This window comes from Siniperca chuatsi, linkage group LG3, assembly GCF_020085105.1.
Source record: "Siniperca chuatsi isolate FFG_IHB_CAS linkage group LG3, ASM2008510v1, whole genome shotgun sequence".
NCBI lineage: Eukaryota > Metazoa > Chordata > Actinopteri > Centrarchiformes > Sinipercidae > Siniperca > Siniperca chuatsi.
In genome coordinates this window covers 4,078,992-4,105,625 of record NC_058044.1, presented here as the reverse complement: position 1 = coordinate 4,105,625, position 26,634 = coordinate 4,078,992, and the positions used below count along the sequence as shown (strand labels likewise).

General features: G+C 41.6%; 1 protein-coding gene across 2 annotated transcripts; it reads right to left on the bottom strand.

Moving 5' to 3' along the window:
* Positions 1-600: 600 nt before the first annotated feature.
* On the bottom strand, positions 601-26,560 carry LOC122873530 (metal transporter CNNM1-like). Of its 2 annotated transcripts, XM_044190327.1 has the most exons (10): positions 21,754-26,560; positions 13,214-13,357; positions 12,968-13,108; positions 12,287-12,456; positions 11,959-12,049; positions 11,009-11,154; positions 9,140-9,419; positions 7,784-7,888; positions 7,241-7,345; positions 601-5,724 (listed from the first exon to the last, which is right to left on the bottom strand). In XM_044190327.1, the coding sequence occupies exons 1-10, from the start codon at positions 23,183-23,185 to the stop codon at positions 5,645-5,647; spliced, it is 2,694 nt and encodes an 897-aa protein (XP_044046262.1). In that variant the 5' UTR covers positions 23,186-26,560; the 3' UTR covers positions 601-5,644. The 2 variants fall into 2 exon arrangements, with proteins under 2 accessions (XP_044046262.1, XP_044046263.1); XM_044190328.1 differs by lacking the exon at positions 7,241-7,345.
* Positions 26,561-26,634: the final 74 nt, after the last annotated feature.

Below are 26,634 nucleotides of genomic sequence, written 5' to 3'. Positions count from 1 at the left end.
ATTTTGTCCCTATAATTGTGTTGCGCTTGACACAACGGCTTTTTTTCTGCACTCTCTGGAAATACTATTTCAATTTCACCAGTTAAAATATAAGGCTGGCAATATTCTGTATTTTGTTATTTTCCTCAGATCTCATGAAAAGACCAAAACCAACAATGTGTCAGTCCATCTCTCAATACTTTAAGATTTCCCTACCCTGTCTGGCTCCAAGCCCCAAACCCATTTGGTGCTAGACGTAAGACGTGAAGATGTAAATCTTTAAAAAAAATGTCTTTAACGAGGCTAAAGAATTTCCTGTTAGCAAAGGTTACTCAAACAGGAGTAAGTAGTGCATTTGTTGGACTATTTCCAGCTGCGGTTTCTCTATGAAATGTAGCGAAGTAGAAGTGTAAAGTAAAATGGAAATACTCAAGTAAAGCACAAATAATAAATGTAAATGTACTTAGTTACTTTCCGCCACTGTTGGCTACACAGACAGTACTTGTTAGTAGGATCAATTCATTCGTTTTGGTCTTTTCAGGGGATTTGCTGACAGTAAGAAAAACAGAATATCACCAAACTTCTTCTTAAATGTAAAATGAAGACCGGAGACTGTTGAAGTTCAGTATGTTGTGGAGCTTTATATTTCTGTATATTTTGATGCAAAATACCATCACACCGTTGCTTTCTATTTTACAAGCATCAAGTTGTCATATTCTTTCCCAAAACACTTTATCCCTACATCTTTTCCACACAGGCCTTTCGATGACAGCAAAACAGAGCTGAAAACAAAACCCATTTCGACTAAGCAGCAATAGATTATATTTGCTCATAGCCGAAATCGTGAAAATTACAAAATTGATCTCAGACACATCCTGATAAACCAAAGATCAAATGGATCTGCAGCAGGAAAACGTACCACGTGTCAAACCTACAATCTAATCAACAGCATCCTGCAGCAGAATCGGTTACTGTCTGTCTTTGACCTCAAAGGATGATGCTGATTGGCTGTGGTTGGTGCTCCAATGCAGCAAAGTGACTCAGCAGGTTTGATATACTGCACCCAAGAGGGATGTTCCCCCTATCCCCCTCCGCCTGTTACATTAGCCAATGAGCTGAGTTAAAAAGCACCCCTCCTTCTTTTTCATCGTCCCCAGCCTGCGATTGGTCTGTCTGGGTGTTTAAAAGCCAGTAGTACTGGGAGAGGCTGCTGTTGGCAATATTTATTGGCAATATTTAGGATCTTTAAATTTGATGATTGTCATTTTTTAAATTACATCCTAACTGTTTCCCAACCCCCAAAAAACTATTCAGACATGTTGAGACCTTTAAAACCTCCAATGAAACAAATGCAAAATATAATTTGTGTTGCAGCAGGTAAGTTCAGGCAGGAACCTAAATTATATTGATTATTTTGACTGGCTTTTCATTAAAAGGCCAATAAAAGCTTCTATATCGGTCAGACTTGAAACTTCGGACCTCTATCTGCTTGCCCCCTTTCCTCCTCCTCTGTGCTGCAGTGGCACAAATCTGATCCTGCGTAGTCAGACGGAGCCACGCCCATCCAGAGCGATCCAGGTTCAGGGACACCGTCAGAACACTATGCACAGACAGGGACAGAACGGAAGGATTCTGGGTTGCACGAAGTCAGTGCTCAGAGGTCTCACTTCACATCCAGCAGCAGCTGCAACAAGACTCTCCAAACTGTTAAGTTTGAATACATTTCCTGGGACAAAGAGCCTGATGACTTTATATAAAATGTAATCAGTGTGAAAAATTGTTTGACATAATTCACCAAACTCTAAGAGTTTATAGGGATTATCAAGCCAAATGAATGTCCCTTAATTTTTCTCGATATTAATAAAATTTCATGCCTCAGTCAACAATCATGTTGAATGAGGCATTAAAGCCACAAAACCAAGACTTGTATCAGCTCTTCTACATCACCATCTACATGCTGTGAGTCCTGTAAGAATTTAGAAAGCAACACATTTTTAATGTTAAGGCCCCGCAATTTGTTTTACAGTAACACTTAAAAAAAAGGTAAATTCTGATTTCCATATAGGGATCCGGATACGATAACAGCCACTGATATAAAATCCCCACATTGTCGGTTTTTCCCCCTATTATTCCTCAGAACACAGAATCCTCGATACAGCAATGTCTCCAGGAGAAGTTAATTCATTTGGATGTAATAGATACTACAAGCAGAAACGTTAATAACCACCAGTCTAAATATATCTTGAGCTCAGTGTATCTCTGCCAGGTGAGTATGTAACAAATCATCAGCTAAATGCCCTGCCAAAACTTCTCTGGCTGGACAATGGAGCTTTTTCACAGCAGACATTTTGACTTGTGACTTGACAAGTGTCCAAGAAAGCTGTGACAGTGAGCCAACATTCACAATAGCAGGACCCTAAAATCAAAGCAGCTAAATGGAATCCAGCCATGACTAATTTTATTTACACCTGTGCTCTTCCTACTGTGACATGTCGGAAAAGTTTGGAAAAATGTCGGTGAAAATGGCCCGTCCAAGGCCGATTCAGTAAAACCAAAAGGGAAATTTTACAGATTTCTTTTTCCTCATTAAAGGTGTGATAATTAGTGAAATCGGCTGGTGTTGTTTTGGTTTCTAAACGTAGCATTTGAAGCAGTTCAGCATATTTGATGAAGTTGATGCGCTTGCATGATTCTTGGAATTTCTGGGTTGCATACACATGGTTGAAATGCACTTATTGTAAGTCGCTTTGGATAAATAAATGCTATGTAATGGGTGAAGAAGCATTCATAGTTCATAGTTTCTTGTCCACAATAGACAGGGTCGCAGTTGAGTCAAGCTTAGCGAAAACATTTAACCCCAACTTAAAGCACTACCACTTTCTAAAGCACTGTTGTTAACATTAAATTATGCTGGAGAAACGCTGCAGTTAAGGCTGAATTTTCATACAAAATATAAACCCATCAGCTCCATCAAACATTCCAATCCATGCAGCCAGGGAGCAAAGGAAATATGTATTGGAAACAATATTCAGTGATACTGGATACATTCTTCATCTCAAATGATACTGACATTTTTTTGCAGTATGAAATCCAACTTTTGTTGCCAATAGGGAGATTAAAAAAAGCTGAAAATCAATATAATTAAATCAAACAAATGGAAAAAAAGGGGATGTGTCTGGAAAAAACATTATGGTATGAATGCAGGTCAGTTCAGTGATGTTAAAAGTAAAGACGAAAAGTCCATTGTGTCAAACTTAAGCTGCTTTTGTCTCCATTATCTACATACATGGTGAATGGTTAAGTTTGGAAATCACTGACGAGTGAAGGTGTATGTCAGAGACTACAATAGAGCCTTTTGGAGGTATGTGCGTCCACTTTAGATAATATAGAAGGTGCTGACTTCAAAAACTTAATAGCATATACAATCTAGGCATCCTATACAACACAAGGGAATAGAGCCATCACATCCTGAGTCGCTGCAGCCACAAGCTCAGTTTCATTTCACCTCCAATGAAGTAAAGCCAAAGAGAATGAGATTCATTTATAATTGAAAAGGGCTCAGCTCATGCGATGATTATTTAAAGAGGTTCAGTGGTCATAAATCGTGTGGTGAATAAAACTGAACTGAAATGAACGGGTTGAGGATTTCTAAAATCTCTTTGCAGACATGCAGCTCCAATCTGTCTTTTATCCATGTCTGAGCCCGAGTCTGATAGCCTCTAAGGTCCAAATACAAAAAAGAAAATTATAATTGTATGAGGTATAAATATGCAATTCAAATCACATATCTTAAAAAGAAATGCTCAGATCATGAAAAAAAGAAGAGCTCAGGAGAGAAACAAACAAGGAGGACAGTAGTTTCTGGATACATTAAGGGGTTATAGTGATGACTTTCACTACAATGCAAAATAAGCAACATAAAAACTGGGGGGGAGAATCTATAAATAAGTATGATGACCAACCATACAAATCCAGTCTGATGGCTATGTCCGATATAATATGGCATTAGATTTGTCTAATTACAGCCTGTGTTGTCTTAAGCTATCACAGCATAACTTGGTAGAAAAGAGTCTAACTGTAGCATATTTTGAATCTGATATTGTATTGTATTTGATTTAATTAGACTATGACCTTGTAAAACGGTGTCTAATTGTGTATTAGGATCTCCTATTTGATTTCTAATTAGAGTATAATTTGGTATAATAGTGTCTAAGTATAGTATATTTGGGGTCTAATATAGCATTATATGTGGTTTCTAATTACAGCATAATTTAGGTGTATGGTGTTTAATTGGGGTATAACTGTCCGTTTACTGTCTAATAATGAACATATTATTTCTAGTTTCGGTCTAATTTGATACAAAGTACGGCTTATTATGTCTTAGTAGTGTACCGCAAAATAAAGTGCGACCCAAAAATGTTAAAGGAATAGTTCAAGATATTGGGAAATACACTTATTCACTTTCTTGCCAAGAGTTAGATGAGAAGATCAATCCCACTCTCATGTTAGCAAAGCTAACATCTTTTTTACATTACTATTTGTGTGTTTGGACTAAACAAACAAGATGCTGGTAGGCATTTTTTAAACCTGCAATAACAGATTTTTTTGGCCACTTGGGGGCAGCGGAAACAAGCTGTGAACGCAGCACTCACATATGATCACATTTTAAGGTGATATGGCGAATTGTTAGCAAACAGTTACCTATTTACACATCCAGCCGATATGGAGCATTTATTTGGAGCCCTGTTTCTGGCCATCTGGCGAATGTAAGTCTAATATTCACTCTCTATGTCTACGGACCTGGCTTTGAGCTCGAGGGCGTTGTCTTGTTCAAACAGAAAAATGACAAACACAAACTGTTGACACAAAGTTGGAAGCATATTATTGTCTAAGATTTCCCTTCATTGTAAGTAAGGGCCCCAAACCAGGAATAATAGGGGTGTCCACATACTTTTGGACATGTGCACTTTGATGAGATGTTTGGGACAATCTGCATTTTTAATAAACCGACATGCAGACACAATCTGGATATGAAATGCTTGTTCGTAGATAAACAAAAGGTTAAAAGAATATGTTTCTACACCAACATGTTAGACTATAGATCTAATTTGCAGGAAACAAGCATTAATCAACTGACCAAAACAAAATCCCGAACACAAAGCAGCCAGTTTACTTCTGTTCTGTCGAGATGCCTTCTGTGTAATTTGGAGCAGTATGTACAAAACAGCAACATCTTTGGTGTCTTCCATCCGTTTCCTGTGTACCGCTATTCCCTTTAGCTCCAGGAAGAAGTGATCACATGAGGAGGGTATATAGTGTATAAAAACTATTTTTACTACAAACCTTTTACATTCACAGTCATTCGTTTATATACGAGCATCAGCATGAAAAACCTGTGAAGATGAGAAGCTACGGTTTAATGCATATTGCCAAAGCTGCACACCCCTGTACTTTGATAAAATGGTGTCTTCCATCCACATGCTCAATACATTCCTGGTGATGGGACCACTTTATGATCTCCTACAGTGGGGGGGTGTGTGGAGCGTGTTGTTTTCAGATAAAACTCTGATAGCTGTAGTTCAGCAACCACAACGTCTTTACAAACAACTTAAAGAACCATCAGATGATGGAGTGTTCGGGTCTGTATCAGACACACACACAACCGCTAGGTTTTCACCAGCGGCTGTTCTGAAATGTCCTCTGGTGTTTTCTCTCCTTCGCGGGATTTTTTCCTCTTCTTGTGGCCTGAGGAGACAAGACAAGTTAGCAGGAACAGTTAAGGAAAAGTTCATTCAATTCAATTCAATTTTATTTACATAGCGCCAATTCATAACAGAAGTTATCTCATTACACTTTTCCTATAGAGCAGGTCTAGACCGTACTCTTTATAATATAAGTTAAGGCTGCATTCACATCTACATCCAGGGCTGTAGCTCAGACCGATATTTCCAGCCATTTCAACGTGATTACTACTTTCCACCTGCTCTGTTTACATTTTTCTCACCTGAATCAAACTAGATGAAGAAAAGAAAATAGTTTGTGTACACTGCTTTGACTCGCAGGGGCCTGAAACTTAAATGATAATGCCCGAAATCAGACTACACGATATTTTTGTAGTCAGACTAGGCGATCTTAGAGTCATAAATTCTTGCCGTGACTTGACCGAGAGACTGCAAGACGGACCCCGACCAATCCGACATGGTGACGTCGCACATGCAGGTGGGATTCATTTGGTATAATTCTCCTGACCAGAGGGAGATAGGTTCTCTGAAATGAAATAAAACCTCATTCCTCTTTCTCTTCACCATGTTTACAGCTGTACTTGAAGAGCGTTCTGTGCTCTTATGGGACAACATCAAGGAACACATCATAGAAGTAGGTGAGGGAAGGCAAAAACAAAATGGCACATTTGTCTTTTGCTGGGCGTCCCAGATGCCTCATGTGTATGAGTGCAATTCATTTTCATCCCTGATGCACCACATATGTCAGGTGTGGTCACGCCGATTTTGTGTAGACTCAACCCGACATAAGATGGTTTTCGTACTGACTGAAATGAATAAAAAAGAACTTGCTGTCCATTAAAAAACCTTATAAACTATTGTTGTCTGTGTACTTTCTTAGCTTACAATCTATGCTTTGCAAACTGGTCAACAATAATGTATACATTTGTAGAGCAGAAAACACTGGCATGGTCCTTTAAGAAACAACATGGGAATGCCAAGTGGGCAAATTGGAAACAATAATGTGAGTTTAAGTTGGAGGCAGATTCTGGAGGGGAAGCTATGATTGTGAATGTGTGTGTGTGTGTGTGTGTGTGTGTGTGTGTGTGTGTGTGTGTGGGATGCGTTTGTTTTTTCTATGGTGGTTGTGTTTGCATGTGAATGAACACCAAGGAGGGAAAGTGAGAGAAAGGCATAGAGTAGGTTGGTGAATAAATGGTTTGTGTGCCTGTGTGTGTGTGTGTGTGTGTGTGTGTGGGGGTGGGGTTGTATTGCTATCTTTGTGAGGACCAATATCAGTTTTAAACCATAGTAGTGAGGACATTTCTGCACTGTGAGGACATTTCGGCCAGTCCTCTACTTCAAAGGACTGTTTGAAGGTTAAGACTTGGTTTTAAGATTAGAATAAGGTTTAGGTTAGGGTCCGGGTTGGTGTTAGGCATTTAGTTGTGATGGTTAATGGAGCAAGGGAATGCATTATGTCAATGAGGGTCCTCACAAGTATAGAAATACAAACGTGTGTGTGTGTGTGTGAGACTGACTGAGTTTGAGCAGGAGTTTCTTGCCGAGTGTTTCTTCGGAACCACTCAGCGACAGACTGCTGATGAAAGGAGACGTGTCCGTTTCTATGGGAACGGAGGCCATGTCTGAGAGAGAGAGAGACCGACATAGTCATGACCCTGTCAAGGAGGAACAGCTTTGGTCTCCGTTTGAGGAGAGATTTAAGTCCTGTATGACTCTCGGCTAAGTCTGTGTACAACGTGAAACTGAAGACGTCTCACCAACCAACTTTTGGGAACTTAAAAATATTTGGATGTGAAAAGGAAATCGCTTCATTCAGGAAGTGATGCTGTTCAAGGTGTTGCTCCTATTTCTTTACACTTGGTGACTATCTCTGCTCATGCTAACTACCCAATTCTTCGTCTATTCATTCAAAACAAAGTGGAAGCAGAAAAGACATTAGCATGTCTCACTAGTAGAATTTATGAATGTTATCATCACATGTAGAAGATTAGCTGTTAGGGTCTTTGTGACCAATCGGATTTCTTGCGTGAAAGCAGCTGTTTACATAAATGGAGTCGTACCAGTGTGTGTGTCAGTCTCAGATCTGTCCTCTCTGATGTAGGGGATCTCATCCATCCGGAGAAACACTGAATCACTGGGACTCTTCTGGCCATCAGACTTACTACCTGCAGCACACACATACATATAAACATATGCACACATCAGAATACATGTGATACCGTTCCATTTACTACATCCACTTGTTTATGTCTCCCACCCATAGTTCATGAGAGACTTCGAACTGGTTGCCAAGTTGTCATTAATTTAAAGCCAAGAAAAACAAACAACTAAAAACTGCAGTGTCTCTAAATAACTTCCCTGCTTTCATTTCTTTTGCCCACAAATGTAAATGTTGCTTTTTTTCTTCATTGACAATATGCACTTGATAACATTCCTCGACAACAAGATTCACAACATAACTAAGCTTAAAATGTCAATTTTTTTTTGACAATTATAATTTAAAAACTGTAATGAAAAAGGTCCATACTTATACACAAATCAATCCTCTTATAGTTGCTGTTGGTCAAAATCACACATCCACCAAGTTACAACTTTTCTCGTTTTAATTTGTACTCAAAATTGATATGGCACGTTGTGATTAATTAGACTGCCATCGTCTGATGGTAGGTGGTTGGTTTATTAAATAGCAAAGACTAATTATTTTTCTCGGGATTAACAACAGTTATAACATTTGCAGTTGGTCGTCCTGAAATGCATCATTTGGCAAACCGTTTGGTACAAAGTAACTCATTTCAAGTGGTGCATCAATGTTTTAAATTGTTTTATCTCATCATGTTTGCCTTCAGTGTTGCCTTTAAACAAAGAGGATTAATTTAAGCTCTAGTCCACCATAGAATAAATGTTTAATGTTATAGCAGCTGTAAAAGTCACTGTTGCAACACATTAACACAGTCATAAGGCCTCAATGTAAAGTTACAGAAATGTTATGGAATACATAAAGTAAATGTGAATTTGTATTACACTGAAGTTAAAATTTGCACTTGGATTGTACGTGTGTATATTTTTGCGCGTGGAATAAAAGGTTCACTTGAAATAAATGTTGTGCTGTCCTACCATGACCTACTATTACATGAACTTTATCTTAATTGTAACCCTAAAATTTTGGTTGAACCTCAATGAGTTATGCTTGGGTTTAAGCATAACTCATTGAGGTTCAACCAAAATGTCCAAAGGTTTAAAAGTCAAACCATTCATCCATCCAAAAACTAATTTGACGGAGCAGCTTTTGTTTGTCTGCGTCTGATGGCTCAAATCATCTTTTTTTGACGTCAGTCTGATCTGATTGTCATTTCCTCTTTGGCTCTCTTTGTTTGGACTCATCGGCTTCACATGTCTCTGGAGTCGAGGATACTTACGGACGATGCGGTTCTTCTCGTTCAGCAGCGAGGTGCTGTGTGGGATGCTGGACTGCTGTCCTCGGGTCCGGGCTGAGCTGGGCCGGCCCTGCTCTCTGGGTGGGGGCATGAGGGTGGTGGTGGTGTGCTGCGGGGGCATTAGGGTGGCCCCGTGCTCCGTTGTCGGAGGCTCCGGGATCAGGGTGTTGCCTTCTGTCAGACGGGCGTCGGCATCAGGCGTCTGAGGAGAGCTGTCCATGCGGGTGGCTGTTAAAGCGTTCTGGTAGTGGCTCCGGGTGATCTGACACAGAGCAGCATTATGGGTATTATTAAATCATCCTTTTTGTGCTAAGATTTTTCTCAAATAAAAGTAAATGTGCAGCTGTTAAAGTCTACTAGAGTACATTTATATAAAGCCTAAATGTAAATGTGATTAAATTTCTAAATAAACAGAATACACATTGTCACAGTTGATGATTGTTGATCATTTTTATGTTATATACTGATAAATCAAATGTTCCTTTTTAGGATGAGAAAACAAACTTTGGGTGCTTGAATACCTTGTAAAACCATAAGATAAACTCATAGAAATACAATACAAGCTAGTTTTTTCCCCCCATTTTGGACATAAAAGTTTAAAGCAACAGCAGTGATATTTACATATTTTTGTTTTTTGTTGTCTTTCCCATGTGATGCAAAAAAAAGTGAGTGCACATAAGATAACAAAAAAGTTTTCAGGTTGTAACTACTATCATGTCCTCTGCGTTTGCTGTGTTCAACTTTGTTGTTGCCTTGATGGCAGTAAGGCCAAAATATAATAGGAGGATGGTAATGTCAGCTGGTCAGTTCAAAATATCTCAACAACCACTGAACAGGTTGCCACAAAATGTACTATAGATATTCGTGGTCACAAGAGGATGACTCCTGCCAGCTTTAGTGATCCCCTGACCTTTCATCAAGTGCCTTCATCCTTCCTTTTGACTAAAACTGTGTTCCATGACAAGTTATCTCAAAAACACATTTTCATGAAGTTTTCTGTGGATATTCATGGTCCTCAAAGGCTAATATGTTTTCTGACCCCACATCTAGCGCCACCATCAGGCCCCAATTTCCGCTTCCCCATAATGGGTGTGTAGGTACCGGCTATAAACTGCAACAACGCCAGTTTTAGTCTGGTCAGGGACCATGACGTTCCCCATCTCTCTCTCTCTCTCTCTCCCCTTATTTCCTGTCATCTCTCTACTGTAATGTTGCCTCTCCAATAAAGGCATGAAATTTCCTGTATATATAAAGAAATATCAACATTTATTGGACAGATTCCCATGACATTTACTGAGAACATTCATGCTCCCGTACAAAATGGCCTCTATGAGCTTTCCTCAGGTCAAAATACCAACTTTACGCTCAAGTTATCTTATACTGTAACAAGCAGATTTCAGTGAAATGTTCTCACCATGGGGATGAAGTGATTTTATTGACTGTGCCACCCTCAGGATTTAACACTTTTAATCTCTCAGCTGGCTCTAAGAATAGCAAAAATGTCATTATGTTGTTTACTCCACCCAAAATGTTCACATTGTGCTGTGTAATGAACACCATAGCCTCTAGGGAAACTTTGGACGTTTCCTCTTTTTCACATACTGACCCAATAGGTTTTATAGGGAAACTGATGATCCTGAATTACAATTTAAAGTTAATTCTAAATGCTTATTTACAGCATCTGCTGCCTGAAATGAACCCCTAATGAAATCACCAAATAAATTAAAGAAAAGAAAACCCAGCCTGAAGCCCCCCCACATTATTGTCTTTAAAGATCAAAGTAAAGGTGAAAACAGTTGAGTCTTGAAAGGAAGAAATCCAGACTGAGATCATGTGAGACTCAGGTGTTACCTTGATGATCTGTAGATGTGTGAGCTGTCTGACAGAGTAGTCTGGCAGGTAGACGTTCCCCCCTCCGTTCAGTTGGCCCATGCTTCCTCCGTACAGCATGGACTCAGAGCGGTCCAAACCACTGCTGCGAGAGGGGGATCTGTGGACTGCAGAGGAAACAGAGACTTAACACATTCTCTGTTTGATTGACCTTGGTATGCATGATGTATAAATATGGGTGTGATTTGCTTTTTTCAAACATTCTGACCTGACGTTGTCATTATTAAACTTTTGTGGCATGGAGTCAGTGTGCAGGCGTTACCTTTTTTCATTGATAGCCTTGCACCTACGTAGTTTGCGCATATTTACTCCCCTTCCACTCTTAAAGTGCACATCCACAAACAAACACAAACTGTGTTCATGCCAACAGCTCACACATATTCACTCACAAGCAGTACTTTATCTTGACATACTGATTCTTTCAGATTGTTTGTGTTTTTATTCATTTCTTGTGATTGAACTGCTTTGATTTCCCTACGATATACAGTATATCTCTTCATTTGTGCATTTGTGTGTAATGAATTTAAAAAGCACTCTATAAATAGTGGAATTGGTTTTATTTTGGGCTGCGTGTTTCTGTGCCTGTGTGAGTAAGTCTATATATTTAAGCTTTTCTATGTATGTGTGTTTGTCTCTGCTTCTATAATTGTGAGAGCCACAAGTTAAAACCTTTGGAGTGAGGATGTGGAAAATCCCTCAGTTCATCAAGGGGCTAAATCACAATTAGCTCTTTGCTTCAGGGTTAAGATTAAAATCTGGATTAGATATAGGCGTTCAGGTTAAGGCAGGAGTTTATGTTAGACCTGTAGTGGAGCGGCAGGACGTTTGGTTTGGGGATCAGGGAGAGGTTTGTCATTGAAAGGTCCTCATAAGAATCCAAGTGTAAGGTGTATGTGTGTGTGTATTTGTACCTGTTGGCATGATGGCAGGTACCCCAAAGTAAGAAAAAGCTCCATTCTCAAACTTCAGCGCCTCTTTACCAAACTCCACCTCAACTCGACCCTGAAGAAACACACCAAAGAAACGTGAGCGGAGCGAGAAGATCATCTCATCCTCTGCTAAATAATGTGCAACATTATTATAAAGCAACAAGTTTATCACCCAAAGACACATCAGTGTGTCTTTTGTAGCCCTCAGACAGGTTTAATACCCACAACAGCCGCAGTATATCGAGAGATCCTCTCAAAAGGTTGTGGAGGGACTGAACCATGTCTAAAACATTAAAGGCAGGTACTGTACCTGCAGCACCAGGATGAAGTAGTCCACCGGTTTGTTGCGCTGGAACAGGAAGTGCTGCGTTGCTCGCTTGTTCTTCTCATCGAACTTGAGCTCCTGAACCACACTGGGGTGTTTGATCAGCCTCAACAAGATCTTCTCTGAGATATGAGCTGGTTTGAAAGGCTCCACCTCTGATGGAGGGAGGAGAGCATCACTGTTACAGAGTATCTTAACTTCATTAGGGTTTTCTCATTCTCTTTTCACTCTTCAATGTGTGGGCCTTCACCATACATTGATTTTCTTCACCCCTACCCTGAGATTAGTAGGTTCTGTGAAGAGGCAAAAGGAATAAAAGCCAAAGTCAAGGTGGAAATGTTCGTTTTAAAGCCATGATGAAGGTGAAAGAACTTTCCAACAAAGGCTTGGAATTAGATTAATTAGTTTTTTGTTTGTTTCTCTGAACCACCTCTAGATTGCCTGTAGACTTGTGAGGTTGCTTCATCATTTAATCCCATCCTTACCCCTTAAACAAAAACCTTAATTCTGAACCAAAGACCATACCCCTTTAAGAACTGGGGCTGAACAAAATATCGGCTGTCCGGATGATCTTCCTCGTCTCTCCTTCCTTGTGACGGTGTTTGCTCCACAAAGTATAGAGATACAAGAACACAGACACACAGCAGCGAACTGATTGGCTGTTACCTGTGGAGAGGAAGCGGTGCGTTGCCAGGAGAAGCTGAGGAGAAATCTTCACTTTCATCTCGTTCTCTGACAGTTTGAAGATGGAGAAGTCCTGCTGCTTCCGCTCGTGGTGAGAAACACGACGCTTTGAGCGATTATCAGCTGACGGGACACACATACACCAACACACACAAAATGAGGATGTTCAAATCACACATCTTTTATAGTGATACCAAATATCACGTGTGTGTGTGTTTGCATGCATACTGTAGAGGTCTGTCTCATCCAGGATCTCTGACTTGATGATCTCCTCGATGACGTCCTCCAGGGTGACGATGCCCATCACCTCATAGAAAGGGTCGCCCTCGCCCTCGTTGTTCACTCGCTGCACGATGGCGAGGTGGGACTTCCCTGGAGGGGAACATTAACCAGGAGTCTCAAGTCAGAATCACTTTTAACCCAAAATGCATTGTTTAAATACCTGTAGCAGCAGGTACAGACAGCAGCACTTGAACAAAGAAAAAATAAGTTTTAGGTTAACAGACATCAATAACAAGAAATGTAAGAAAAAGTTACATAAAAGCATGAAGAGTAAAGTGTAAATAAATAAACACAATTTAAAAATGTTAAGGAGCATTCAAACAAGATAATCACTCTTGCTGCTGTAAACAATATGCGTGATACTGAATGGCATAGATTATATGTCAACGTAACATGAGCAGACATGACTGTGGTGTCAGAAAATACATTTGACTTTTTCACCAAAATGTAAAAATAATAAGGGAGAGAATTGCTTTTCTTCATTCAGTTTTCCCATCCAGGATTTAACAGCCAGTCCAGAATTCAAACCAGCAGCCACAAACCCAGTAACCAGTCTTCATCTAAACCCAATTAACTATTAGTACGTCCATTTATCATAATTATGCAACTGTTCGCAGGGACTGGACCTCATCTTCATCATATCAGGAGATTTAAATTTAAATTTAAATTAAGCTAGGAGCAAATTTTGGGCACTTACAGTTATTAATAATTGGAACAAATATGATTATATTATGTATATGTGTGTTGATTATTGAGCTAATTATTGTGAGTCTTCTTGTAAAATTGGTTTGCTCCCAATAATGGGAAATACTTGATGATACGAATTAAAACCGAGATGCCTGATTGGATGGTCGGCAAAATTATCGATGAAGCCGTCACAGTACGTCAACAACCTGACTTCAAAAAGTTTATTTTTAAGGACAGCAAGAAAAATATGGCGATTTCCTCAGATCCTCAGAAACATAACAACATTAATCATTTTAAATTGCAGCAGCTAGTTGCATTAAAAGATTGTTTTAAAGGTACGGATGTATTTGCTTTTATTTACTGGCCAAGTGATTCATCAGATGTGTAAACCAGAATACAGTTACAGCGGTCGCATATTGTCAAATAAGATCATTAGATTTTATATTTAGAGTTTGGATTCGATTTGAGTATAGCTGTTTCCCCTCACATGAACGTATGACTCACACTGAGTGGGAGAGGAGCTCTGCAGTCTGATGTGCAGTAAGTGGAGCAACAGCAGGAGCTGAATGGAGTGGGTGTAACCGCAGGGAGGATTCAATACAAAACACACACAGTCTCTGGATGCAAAAACACAGTCCATCACATAAATCCACTCAGATGACATTTCCAGAGTGTGCAGTGCTTCTGCTGTGTTTACCGATGATGAGTGTGTGCTTTTGGAGGTAAAAAATCTTGGGGTGTTTCCAAAGATAAATAGAATAATTAATAATCCATGCACTGCTGGATGAAAAACTGATTTTGCAGAAGAAGAAAATAAAACCAAACAGAGCAGTCTTTAGTCAGGCTGACAGGATCTTAAATGGGATTTAGGACTCATCTGAGTTCATTCAAGGTGGGTAGGTCTGTAAACGAAGTGGAAGGAAAGGGTTGTGTGTTTGTGGTCTGACTTAGGCTACCTTTGGGGACACCTTTCAGACTAAAGACCAGTTAATTGGGGACGGCTTGTCCAAGAGGAGAGAAAAAACTGATTTTTGGTCAGGTTAAGGTTAGGTTTGGGGTAGGGTTAGACAAGTAGTGGTTATGGTTAGGGTTAGGGTAAGTCTCCAGGAAACTGATGCATGTGTATGTGTAATGTCCCCAAAAGTGACGTGTGTGTGTGTGTGTGTGTGTGTGTGTGTGTGTGTGTGTGTGTGTGTGTGTGTGTGTGTGTTTGTCCCGATGCCAGCATGTGTCGTACTGGCTGACGAGACACTGCACTGCAGACAGCAGCAGATGTGTCGTTGCGTCACTCATCCCACCGTTGCATAATTCACAACTTTACTGTCAGAAAATGTGTACATGTGCTCACACACATACACACACATATGCACAAATATACAGAAATACACATGCACTTCCTACACACATATACACACTGACAGAAAACAGAGTGACTCGTTGTTTGTAGCTCCTCCTCAACAGTCTGGCTCAAAATCAACTTCCTCACTGAGATTCTCTCTCTGCTTCTACACTCTCTGCCTGCCAAATACTACCTCTCTCTCTCTCACACACACACACACACATTGATGCACACACAAAAAAGACTAACACAAATGCACACAATTCTGGCAGAGCTGCATTCAGCTAAATAGGTCAGCCTTATATACAGAATAGACTGAAAGAGGGAGAGGAGAGAGCATTTGCAGCTAATGTGTTATATGTTCTTTCTCTCTGCATTCTGCAGACTTACGAACCACAGCTCTGTTTTTTGTTTCTCCATCAGTGTCTTCCTCACACTTCTTTTTCCTTCTAGTATTTCTTTGACCTCCCAAACGTCTTTAATTTCCTTGATTTCTCCCTGAGTTCCCTCAAAGTTATAAAACATGTTTTCAGACACCATGCTTATATGGAATTGAAACATAGAAAATATATAAAACAAACTTTATATATTCAAACCTAAGACTGCAACATTACATCAAAGAGAAAAATGTAGACAACCTGTGTACCCTTTTGTAGGACACTTCACTATTATTCAGCTTGATGTAGTTTGTATCTTTGGAAACCTTGGGATAGACCAGAATTTTAAATAAAATTCAATTCAAGTTTAACACTACATGGCCGATAAAGTATGTAAGAAATAAAATCTGTTGCTATGTAAGAGAAAGCTGATCCAATCATAATAGTGGGATTGAAAAAGCACTGGGTTTCTAGCAAGAGAGGTAGCTGTTGTCTCTTTTGTGATTTGGGCAAACTGACTTTTTAATATAAATCAGTAGGTAGCACAGCTCTTTCACAAGCCCAAGTGGCACCAAGGGATGCTTGAATTTCTTGCAAAAAGTTTACTAAAGCACGCACATCCAAACGCGATAAATAATTTCCCAGCTTGATGGACTTAATTACACAGAAATAATGTGCTGTGATGCACTGCGTACACATATTTGACCTGTATTTATTCCTCTTTTTAGGCTGGATGAGTTGAATATAATTAGAAAAAAAATGTTTTACAGCAGCAATTAAACCATTGTTGGATAGTTCCGATTTCCTCAACAGTTTTTGTCATTTGCACTTTTTAAAAGTGGTCCTTCAGTTTTGAAGCATCACTTCATGTTTGCCATTTTGATATGTCATAGCAGGAAAAGCACAGGTCTAATTAATAACGTTAACGATGGCCCGGGTCCATTTAAGTGTCCCAGTGGCCAGGCTGTTAGCCAGCATTCACAACACATGGGCCCAGTACCTGCACACATAGCTTACAGCCATGGTTAATTAGCTACACATGTGTTTTCCCGCTATGGCAAGTCAAAATGTCTACTGTGAAAAAGGCCAATAGACACAACTTCACTGCAGTGCGCAGGACAAGCATGGTAAGAAAATTATAATTTAGTAAAGAAGAGTCGGTAAGAAAAATAAACTCTGCATTTGATCATCAATCTGCAATTTCTTTTTAGACATTGCGGGTTTGAGGAGAATTTAGTACATATTTTAGCTAATTCCAGCTGGACCACCTGGATAAAATCAAACTTCTTTCTGGGGTCATGAAGACCTTTTCTCATTCACTTCACCATGTTTCCAGCCAGATGAGGGACGAAGTTTTAGGTCATTTAAGCATAAAAAAGAATACCTTTTGATTGTGAGTCATGGTAATAGATATATAAATATATATACTATTTGAAAATCTTTACTTTGTAAGAGCTTAATTAGAAAGGCTACTTTATGCAATACTCCCTGTAATGAATGCATCCTTTGTTCGTGTCCATTCATACTGTGGCAGCAACCACCTCTTTCAGATGGCAAGACCTGTAAATGTGTTCTTCAGAGGACTAGTAGGCTGAACTCACTAAATTCACTTTGTCATTGCAGGATATGTAACTTAACAGCAACTAAAACTAAACAAATGACCAGAGAGCAATAGTTTTAGATTTAGAATTTTAAAATGATTTAAAGCTACTGAATGGCTGCTATAGACCAGGAAAGACTCCTAAACCTCCTAAATTTTCAACTCAAAACAGCCTGCTCGCTCACTGAAAATGCCTAAGATTACTTTGGATGACTGCACATACTGTAAATGACACTTTGTTACACTACACGCACTTGTGTTTGCAAGATAAGAGCTGATCAGCTGAAACGAGTAAAAAGTAACATGAATAGAAATAGCAGATGGCAGGGAGACAAACTGGAAATACAGCACACTGAATATTTTATACTCAGCCTCCTGGGAGACCGTACAATGACAAGGACAGAGAGGGGAACGGATTCAGAGGGAGAGAATAAAGGCTGTGGGGTGTGGATATGTGTAGTGCATCATATAAATCAATCTCTGTAAATAGAAGAACTGGTTGAAGTCCCACCTTCATTACAACAGCTCCCCATTAATAAAGGGTCAAAGTAAACCATGAATTAATTTATTTTAATGAAAATACATCAAGTATTTGTCTTCTTTTGTCAATATTTACCACATCTGGTAATACTTGGTTAAGTTTGGACTCTGAGATGGAAACATATTTGCTTGCTTTTCCTCTTTGGAAACTTTCTTGGGAGAGTAGTCGGGTGATGACGGACAGAAGGTTTGAGGTCTCACCACAGATCTTCAATGTGATTAAAGTCAGAGCTCTTATTTGGCCACACTGAGACTTTAATTATTTTAATTTTGAAGCTAATGCTGTTCTCGTAGTGTGTTTTGGCTCATCGTTGAAAGACAAACTATTTCTCTAGTTTGAGCTTTCTGGCAGAGGGATGCAGACTCTCGTCCAGGATTTGTGTGTTATGTTCATCGTTCAGCTTCCCATCTGTCTAAACAAGAATTCCCTGGCACTGACAAGGTTCTCCGTACCAGCATGCTACTGCTGCCGTTGTTCACAGTGGGGAAGGTGTTACTTGGCTGGCTTCATTTGTGCCAGACATACTGCTTAGCATTCAGGCCAAATAATCCCTCTGTGGTCTCACCAGACCGGTGGACTCTCTGCTACACCTCTGCCTTGCTTTAAATGTAGTGAAATCAGTGTTTTACTAACTCTTGGCAGGCAAAAGTATGGTTCATTCTCCAAATACTGTTTCCTCCATCAAACTCTTCTCATATCTTCTATTGCAGCTAATTGCGCTCTCCCTGCAAGCGTGGATTTGGTGATTTGATTTTTAGATATGTATAGTTTACAGTAACCATTGTTTCTCAACAGAATTTTAACGGCTTTATTTCAATGTGTAGTTAAGACCTGCTTCCCTTCCGAAATATAGTAATTTTATAATTTAGCCCTGTTGGTCCTGGTATCTACTCCAAGTTAGCTCAGTCTACCTTTGTAACTTTGTTTTTAGTGCAAAGTTCTGTATGAATAACGTTTATTATTATTATTGGTTAAAACAATCCAACAGGATTACATTTGGTGAAGGACACCTAATGACTTATTAAGGACTCGAAACACAAAGTTTAGGACTTGGAGTTGGGACTCATTGGACTTGGACGTAGGACTTAACAGCCAAGACTTCAGAGTTACTTGTGACTTGACACTTTAAAGAGTTTCGGGGATCAATAAAGTATTTCTGATTCTGAAAACAATGACTTTGTCCCAGTTCTGCCTTTACCCTTTGGTAGCATCTTAAAGTAGACAAATCAAATGTGTTAATAAGACAGAGAATTACAGAAAAACAGCTGTCAGTGTAAATGTGTAAGTGGAGAAATAATCAGAAACAGATCAGAGAACAACTGGTCAATCTTCAGAAACATGCTGTTGGCTGAAGACCTCCAGTATGGCCAACAGTGAATATGTGCCTCACCTATCTCAACTTCGTAGGATGCATTCAGACCCACAGTAGTGATACGCTAAGAACAACACAAAGGGCTGCGTAATTGTGGCTGTGTTGCTACAGGATCCAGTTAGAAGAAGAAATACAAACTAGGAAGTCCAGTTTTATTTACTAAACGCCAAGATGCTACACGGCTGTTCGTACTGCTTTGTTTCCCCCAGAGCTCTCTCTGTGGCACCATCCACTGCTGCAGGGGTCTCATAGAAACTGCAGTGCCTGAAAGTGTTGTTACAGAGAGAGAGAGAGAGGTACAGGAAGAGGAAGAGAGCAACACAGGGAGAGAGACAGAGGGAAAGACCTTGTTTATAATCCTCTAGTCTGTGTAGATGATCTCATCCAGATCCCACTGTGGCACAGTGACACAGGAATCATGTTCGTGTTCATCCTACAGCTCTGATGGCATCTGGCTTCATACAAACTGCTCCATTAACACTCACACATACATACATGTAGAGGTTAAAGTCAGAGGGAAGAATGGAGATCATACTGCACATCTGGATGATGGATGTATAAGATTACCCTGCAGCTCAAATTTTGGAATTGCATCTTTGCATTTCAATGCGTTTTTTTTTTTTTAAATATGCAAAGTGGTCAAGCTAAAAACAAGGCTTAGCTTGAAAATATGACATTTAGGTGATGCCAGATTTTCACTCAGTGGTTATAAAATAAGCCAAAATGTAAATATATGAGCCGTCACTTGTTTCCTGTAAACAGAGGCTGCCTCGGTCAAGGTGTCCTTCTCTGTTTATTTCCGTCTCTACCTGTCCTCACCACAAACCCAGCAGAAAAAAAAAAAAACAGACAACGCTGACTATGCAGGATCCCTGAACATGCAGCAAGGCAGTGATGAACAGCGGGGCCTGTGATTGGCCAGCGAGCACCCCACCCACTTTAAACTCTATAATAAAGCAGGAGAACCAGCTGACTCCTTACAGGAGAAAAGACTGTTCTGCCGCAGCACTACTGCAAACTGGGTTTGAACTCTTTTTTTCACGCAGGGAGGGGCTCTGCAGACTGCACGCTCCTTTCTTACACAGACAGACATCCACAGTACTTAACTGTTAACTAATGAGCAGCCTTAAAGGAGCAGGTAGAGGTTAAAGAGCATTGCTGAAGGGTAGCTCAGGTCACATCTTCCTATATTATAAGTTGTCTGCCAAACTTATAGACTGCAGAAATAAAGTCTTAGAATGTAATGTCTGGCTGTCTGTGTGTGTGGCATTATGCAGCCAATAAACACACTACACATGTTCACTATCTGGACATGTTTTTCCCAAATTGAGCATACATACATAAAATCAAGGAAATTGTATTTCAGGTTAATACAAGAGTGGTCTGACTGAATGTTTTTTGTTCTCAGGTCTCCCTTTCTTTAAATTATTGACTTTCCCCTTAGATTTCACCTGAGATTTCTTCAACCTGACCACCTAAAAGCCTCTACACAATGTGCCATTTTTAGCCGTCCCAGACAAAAGCTGACAATCGCGGGAGAAACGTGGTGAAGTTGTGGTGCTCCTACAGTAGATCACACCGTGAGAAGCGCTCGCAGATGGCCCCTTTTGTTAGACCCGTCTCGCACAGTGTGACATGAAATGAACCCGTAAGATCGCCTTGATCAAGCGTGCCACCTGGGCTTTATGGTCCTGATGAGCACACCTGGAAAGCGCCTATCAAAGTGCTTGGTTATAATGACCTTTTGCATGATGTGTGTTGATCTCACGCACAGGAGATTCATTAGGCACTCCCTTGGACTTATTATCACTGTCAGGGGACAATCTAACGTCTCCAGAGGTGGAAACCTTTCAAGACTCTTTTTATTTCAACTTTCCAGCATCATTTGGTTACTTCTACAAATCTGAGAAGGTGTCTTCGTCCTGAGGGTGGTGCATTTTTCCCATGAGTGTGTAATCCTTCGGTTGATGGAAAAAGAATCAAACGGAGGATGGAGGTGTCAGGTTTATGTCATGTAGATTACAGACTGCTAAGCAACGGATAAAAAGGCGTCAAAGGGATCGGGATGAACAGGCGAGTCAGCACCTGCACATTCACCTGTTGTACCCCACACCTAGAGGTTACCATGGTAACTACACACCCAACAGATGCCAGGACTCCATGTGGGCTCATTTCCCCTTCCCCTGCATGCCAACACTACAGCTGCAGGAAGTATTGCTGCTTTGAGGAGCCTTGAAGATGACGAATACAACGCTTTGACACATGAAGCATGAGTGAGAGAGATGAGAAAAGACAGGATAAAGTATCCCATAATCATTTTTACAACACATACAGTATTATTTCCATTTACTTGGTGAGGAGGCAATTTGTTAAGCAGATAACCTCCTCAGCACTCCTCAGCATGTATTTTCCAATGTGGCTGCAATTTAAAACATCGTATTAATAATCTTGTATGAACTTCAATAATGCTACTTGCCTGAACTGTTTTCAGTTATTATTTTTAGCTGTGCCCCACAAATCCGCCTACACAAAACACACTTACACACTCACCCCCCGCGCGCCCTCCTCACCTTTCTTGAACTCCTCCAGCATGGCGTCCAGTTTGGTGTCGCTGAAGACGCAGTGCAGAGGGTGTTTGTAGAACTGGGTGATGGTCTTCAGCGGGGTGCAGTCGTCCGGGTCCACGAACGCGAGGTCCTTGACGAACAGGATGCCCGCGATGTTGGACCGCTCGTTCTCAAACACCGGTATCCTCGTGTATCCACTCTGCATGATATCCGACATGGTGTTGAAGTCCAGCACGACGTCCGAGGCCAGCATGAAGCAGTCGGTCAGCGGCGTCAGGACGTCCTCCACGGTTTTGGTGCGGAGCTCCAGCGCTCCCTGGATGATGTTGAGCTCCTCTTTGACCAGGTCGTGGTACGGGTCTGTGACGCGCAGCATCTCCAGGAGTTTCTCTCTGGTGTAAAAGTTGGAGATCTCCTGGTTGAGGATGAGGTCCAGCAGTTTGCTGATGGGGTAGGAGATGGGGAAGGAGAGAACCATCAACAGCCGCGTCACCCAGATAGTTTTGGAGGCGATGGCCAGACCGTGACGGGACGCCACCGAGTGTGGAAGGATCTCCCCGATGAAGAAAATGCCGAAGGCGCAGATGACCGTGGAGAGCCAGGTCATGCCCAGTATCTGGCACATCCACACGGCGAGCGAGGCGTTGATGATCGCGGTCCCCAGGAGTAAAGTACAGAGCACGTAGTTACCGTGCCGACGCACCGACTCGATTTTCCGCGCGTAGTTCTGCTCCTTGTCGGTGCCGCTGTTCTGGAGGACCTGCAGCTCCACCGGGTCAAGCGCCAGCAGGCTCAGGTTCAGCCCGCTGAACAGAGCTGACAGCCCGAGCAGCAGGACAGACACCAGCACCTGCAGCCACAGCTCCGGGACAGCCGAGCGCTCCCCCACGGCCACCCAGAAATCCCGTGTCCGGTAGTGCTCCCACTTGGATCCGTCAAAGGCGCACATGGAGTAGTATTTGATCTTCTCCCCCCTCCGAAGGTCCTTGGCCAGCAGCTCCACCAGCACCGAGTTCTGACTGGACGCGGACTTGAAGGAACCTAAAACCTCGATGTCGGACGTCCTGGCGTTCTTGTCCATGCACATGTTCCGCTTCGGGTGAACTTGTCCCTCTCGCCCGGGAGTCGGCTCCTCGATGAAGGCAATCCAGGGCGCGGCGTTGTTGGCGCGAGTCCCCGCGGTGCGGTTGAGCCTCTGCGGGGAGGTGGAGTAATAAACCCGCAGCATGAAGCGGGTCCCCTCGGTGGTTTTCAGCACCCCGTCCGCCACGGACAGCTCCGCCCCGGTCTCCTCCGGCCGAAAGCCTAGCAAGCCGAGCGCCGGGGCGGGGAGCAGAGAGCAGGCGGACAGGGAGAGCAGCAGCAGGCGGGAGGGAGAGAGTGGAGCCCACGGGGCTCCGGTTCGGGACCGCGCGGCCACATCCTCCGCAGCCATGATGCGGTGTGAGACGCTCGTTCAGTCCAGCGCTCCCGGGTCACGTGGTTCGGCGTGGTTCCGGTCCATGTGGGAGAAGGAGGGACCAGCAGTTCTCCGCTACCGGCGGTGATTATGATGTTCTGCTGCACCGAGAGAGAGACGCGCTCTCCACTCTGCCGTGACGTAACTTTCTAATAATAGCCTCGAGCTCACTACCTGAGAAAAGACGAATCCTACTGTACCAATCCAGGAGTTTGCACCTGTGTGTGGGACTCAGTCGCTGCTCTGGAGTAACTGCTTGTGTTGTCCGATTACTTTAATTGTGTCACTATTAAACGGCCTCTGGTGTGTGTGGCGTGCGGCCATAGCGAGTTCAGAATGACTTGATCATATTTAACAATAACTGCAATGCTGTTATAGTCCTATAATAAGATGTTAAATATCGACTTAGTGTGCTGGTGACGCTCATTGAAGCGTTTCCTGTTAAACTAATTGTACTTTATAGCAGTTTTATTGCCACCTGGCTATATTATTCCTAAAGTAAAGGTGTTGGTTGGCTGTACACACTGACTTTCTGATTGCCATACTGTTATTAGAAGGCACGCTTCATGAGGGGTTTCTAAGTTGTAAGGAATGGCTTTATCAGTGGGTAATATAGGCTACTAATGCTTTATAGATAAGTGAGTAATAAAGAGGCCTTTTAGTTTGCCAGGCAGTGTCAACTCCTTTTGGCTGGTGTTCCTCTTCCTCCCGCACTTCACTTGTTTTGTCTTTTTAGTGAATCAAGAAGACCCCTCCACTGTCTGACCAAATACCCCCTGGAAAAATGCTGTGCAGAATGTGGACCAAAAGCCAACAATTTATTCACATTTAAAGCCAGTGACTTCCTGGATTACTGTAGGAACCCTTCAGTAATGACTTGCTAACCTTTATAACTGCAAAGGGATGGTTTATTCAACGGTGGGAAACCCATAAGCATTTAATGGATTACATATATCTGCAATAATTCTTATTATTGGCCTGTGACATCTATAAGACATTATTCAATGATTTAATAATAAAGTCATTAGTTACAACAACAAAGGGGTAGAGTTATTTTTGTCTCCGTATTATTTTCTGTGGAAAACTAGAATTTGTGCGAGGTGCTGTAGAATATGTTAAGCATCAGCTGTGACATGTGGATCCCTCCTACACAATGGTTCCCTAAAAATAAAGTAACGTGCACATGTGGAGTTCAACCAAAGAGTTATTTCCCCGTCTGAGATTGTTTGATTAGAAGGATTTGTTCAGTATCTCGCAAGAAAACAAATCAAAAATGAGAGAAAATCAGACAGAGTAAAATAATATTTGTTTGCGGACCCCCGGGTTGGGAACCATTGCGCTAACATGAAGTTTAGAGGTTCTTTCTTTTTAAATGAAAGCCTAAATAAGCACTGAGATAAAAAATATAGTTCCAAAACATTTACTATCAGTAGTAAGCTGTTTGCTGGAGCTACACGCGAGTCTTACTCAGCCTTAGTTAAGGCGTTATTGTGGCTAAACCCTCTGGTCTGATAACAGCAGCTGATCCCATCCTGATGCTATTGTCTAAACAATGTTTGGAAAGGTTTAAAGTAAAGGAGGACAACGTGTTCAGACTGATTCTGTTTACATCCTTTTCTCTCTCAGATTTACAGAAACAGTTATTGGCATGAATCAAGTATTGTGTGGTCTAAAGAATGTCACCAGAATGTTATTACTGGAAAGAAGTACAATACACACCACATGATCAAAAGTATATGGACACCCAAACAATGCGGACACCCAAACGTTGCATTCATATGTGGTTGTTGAACATCTCATTCCAAAACCACAGGCACTGATCTATTTATCTGTCTTTTACTCTGCTCAGTCTGCCCCCCCGTCCCTGCCTCCAGCCACCTCTCACTCCCCCCAGGCCCATGCATTTCTGAGGAATTTTCCAGACCTGCCGTTCTCCACCTGTCCACCAAATGCCCTCAGACTTTCCCACCAATCCTGGTCACCTGACTCCCACCTCCACCAGCACACCTGTTCACATTCTCAAGTCATCCCCACCTGCTGACACACCTGATAACCACACGCCTGAGCGCCTGTTTTCATTCCTTGATGACCTCAGTGAAAGACTTGTGCCAGGTGAGGAGAGGGGGCAAGTGAGGGGGAATCCAGAACGCTTTGTAATTATATGGGACGATGTGGCAGCCCATCCCAGGATGGTTTCCTTCCACCTCACTCTCCATCCCTCAACTCCGTAGAGGAATTCTTTTCCTCATGGAGGTGGAAAGTTTATGACCACCAGCCACATGATCAGATGTCCCTGTTGGACACACTGCATGCCGGACGTCTGGACAATCTGCAGAAGACTGCAGGGATGGATCAGGCGTGCAAAAAGATCCTTTCCCAGGTGTATTGCAAGAGAGGGCAGAAGGTGCGGTGTGGATGCTGACTTGTGGCCAAATGCAGAAGACAGGGTTGACTAGCACTGTTGTATTTCTATATCTGTAGCTCTCCTGTACATGTATGTATAGTGGATATGAATAGTTTTGAATTGCATTACTGGAACTGAGTTTCATTTTATGCACTTGGAATTACTCTATGCAAAAATGGCCAACAAAAAGCACAATTCGTGCAGTAAAAAAGAGGCCGGCGTTGGGTACGTGAGTTGATCCTGAGATCAAGTGTTTGGTTGCATTAGTGCATTCTGGATGTGCGATGAACTGCTGTGCTGAGCTGCACGTCGGTAAAGAGAACTGTCTGAAGTGTTTTGAAAAACTGAACTCGGCACAGAGAAGTGTGTGTTACCAACTGTAATGGCACAGACCACAGAACGCTGGGATGTTTATGCAAAGTCAATGCAATTAAACGTTTCCCCACATGGTGGCAGTAATGTAAAGCCTATCAGAGGCTGTGGAGGACAAGTCACAAACTGTATGTCACATTAGACCAAAACGTGTCAGGTTTGTTTTGCTCAGAACGGAATGATGTCACTTTCAGTATACTAATTACAATAATCAATGCCATTCTAATAATAGTAACGGCCTTGTTTTTCTTTAACAGACATGGTAATCATCCCTTCTTTATAATCATCTGTTTCTATTCCTTCCTTCAGTTTTCTTCTTTTAAATTCTCTTTAATGTGTCTGTTGTTGATGTTATTCATGTTAATGTTGGAGTGGAGAATTTTCAAATCAATTAGGTTCAATAACAACAAACAAATTACAAATGCATCGTCAGGTGCTCGTTAGTTTTTCAACCATTTTCTGTCCAAGTTTTTCTGGAGGAGCTATGACACCTCACCCGTCAACATCTGGTCCTGCCGCTTGAATGTCACTTCATAAACTGGTTGATATGGTGACAGCAGAATTTGGCTGGAATTAAAAACCTGCACCCCCCCCCCCTGACCCCCCCACTGGGACTTGCTTGTGCTCGATGAGCCCTTACTGCTCCTGG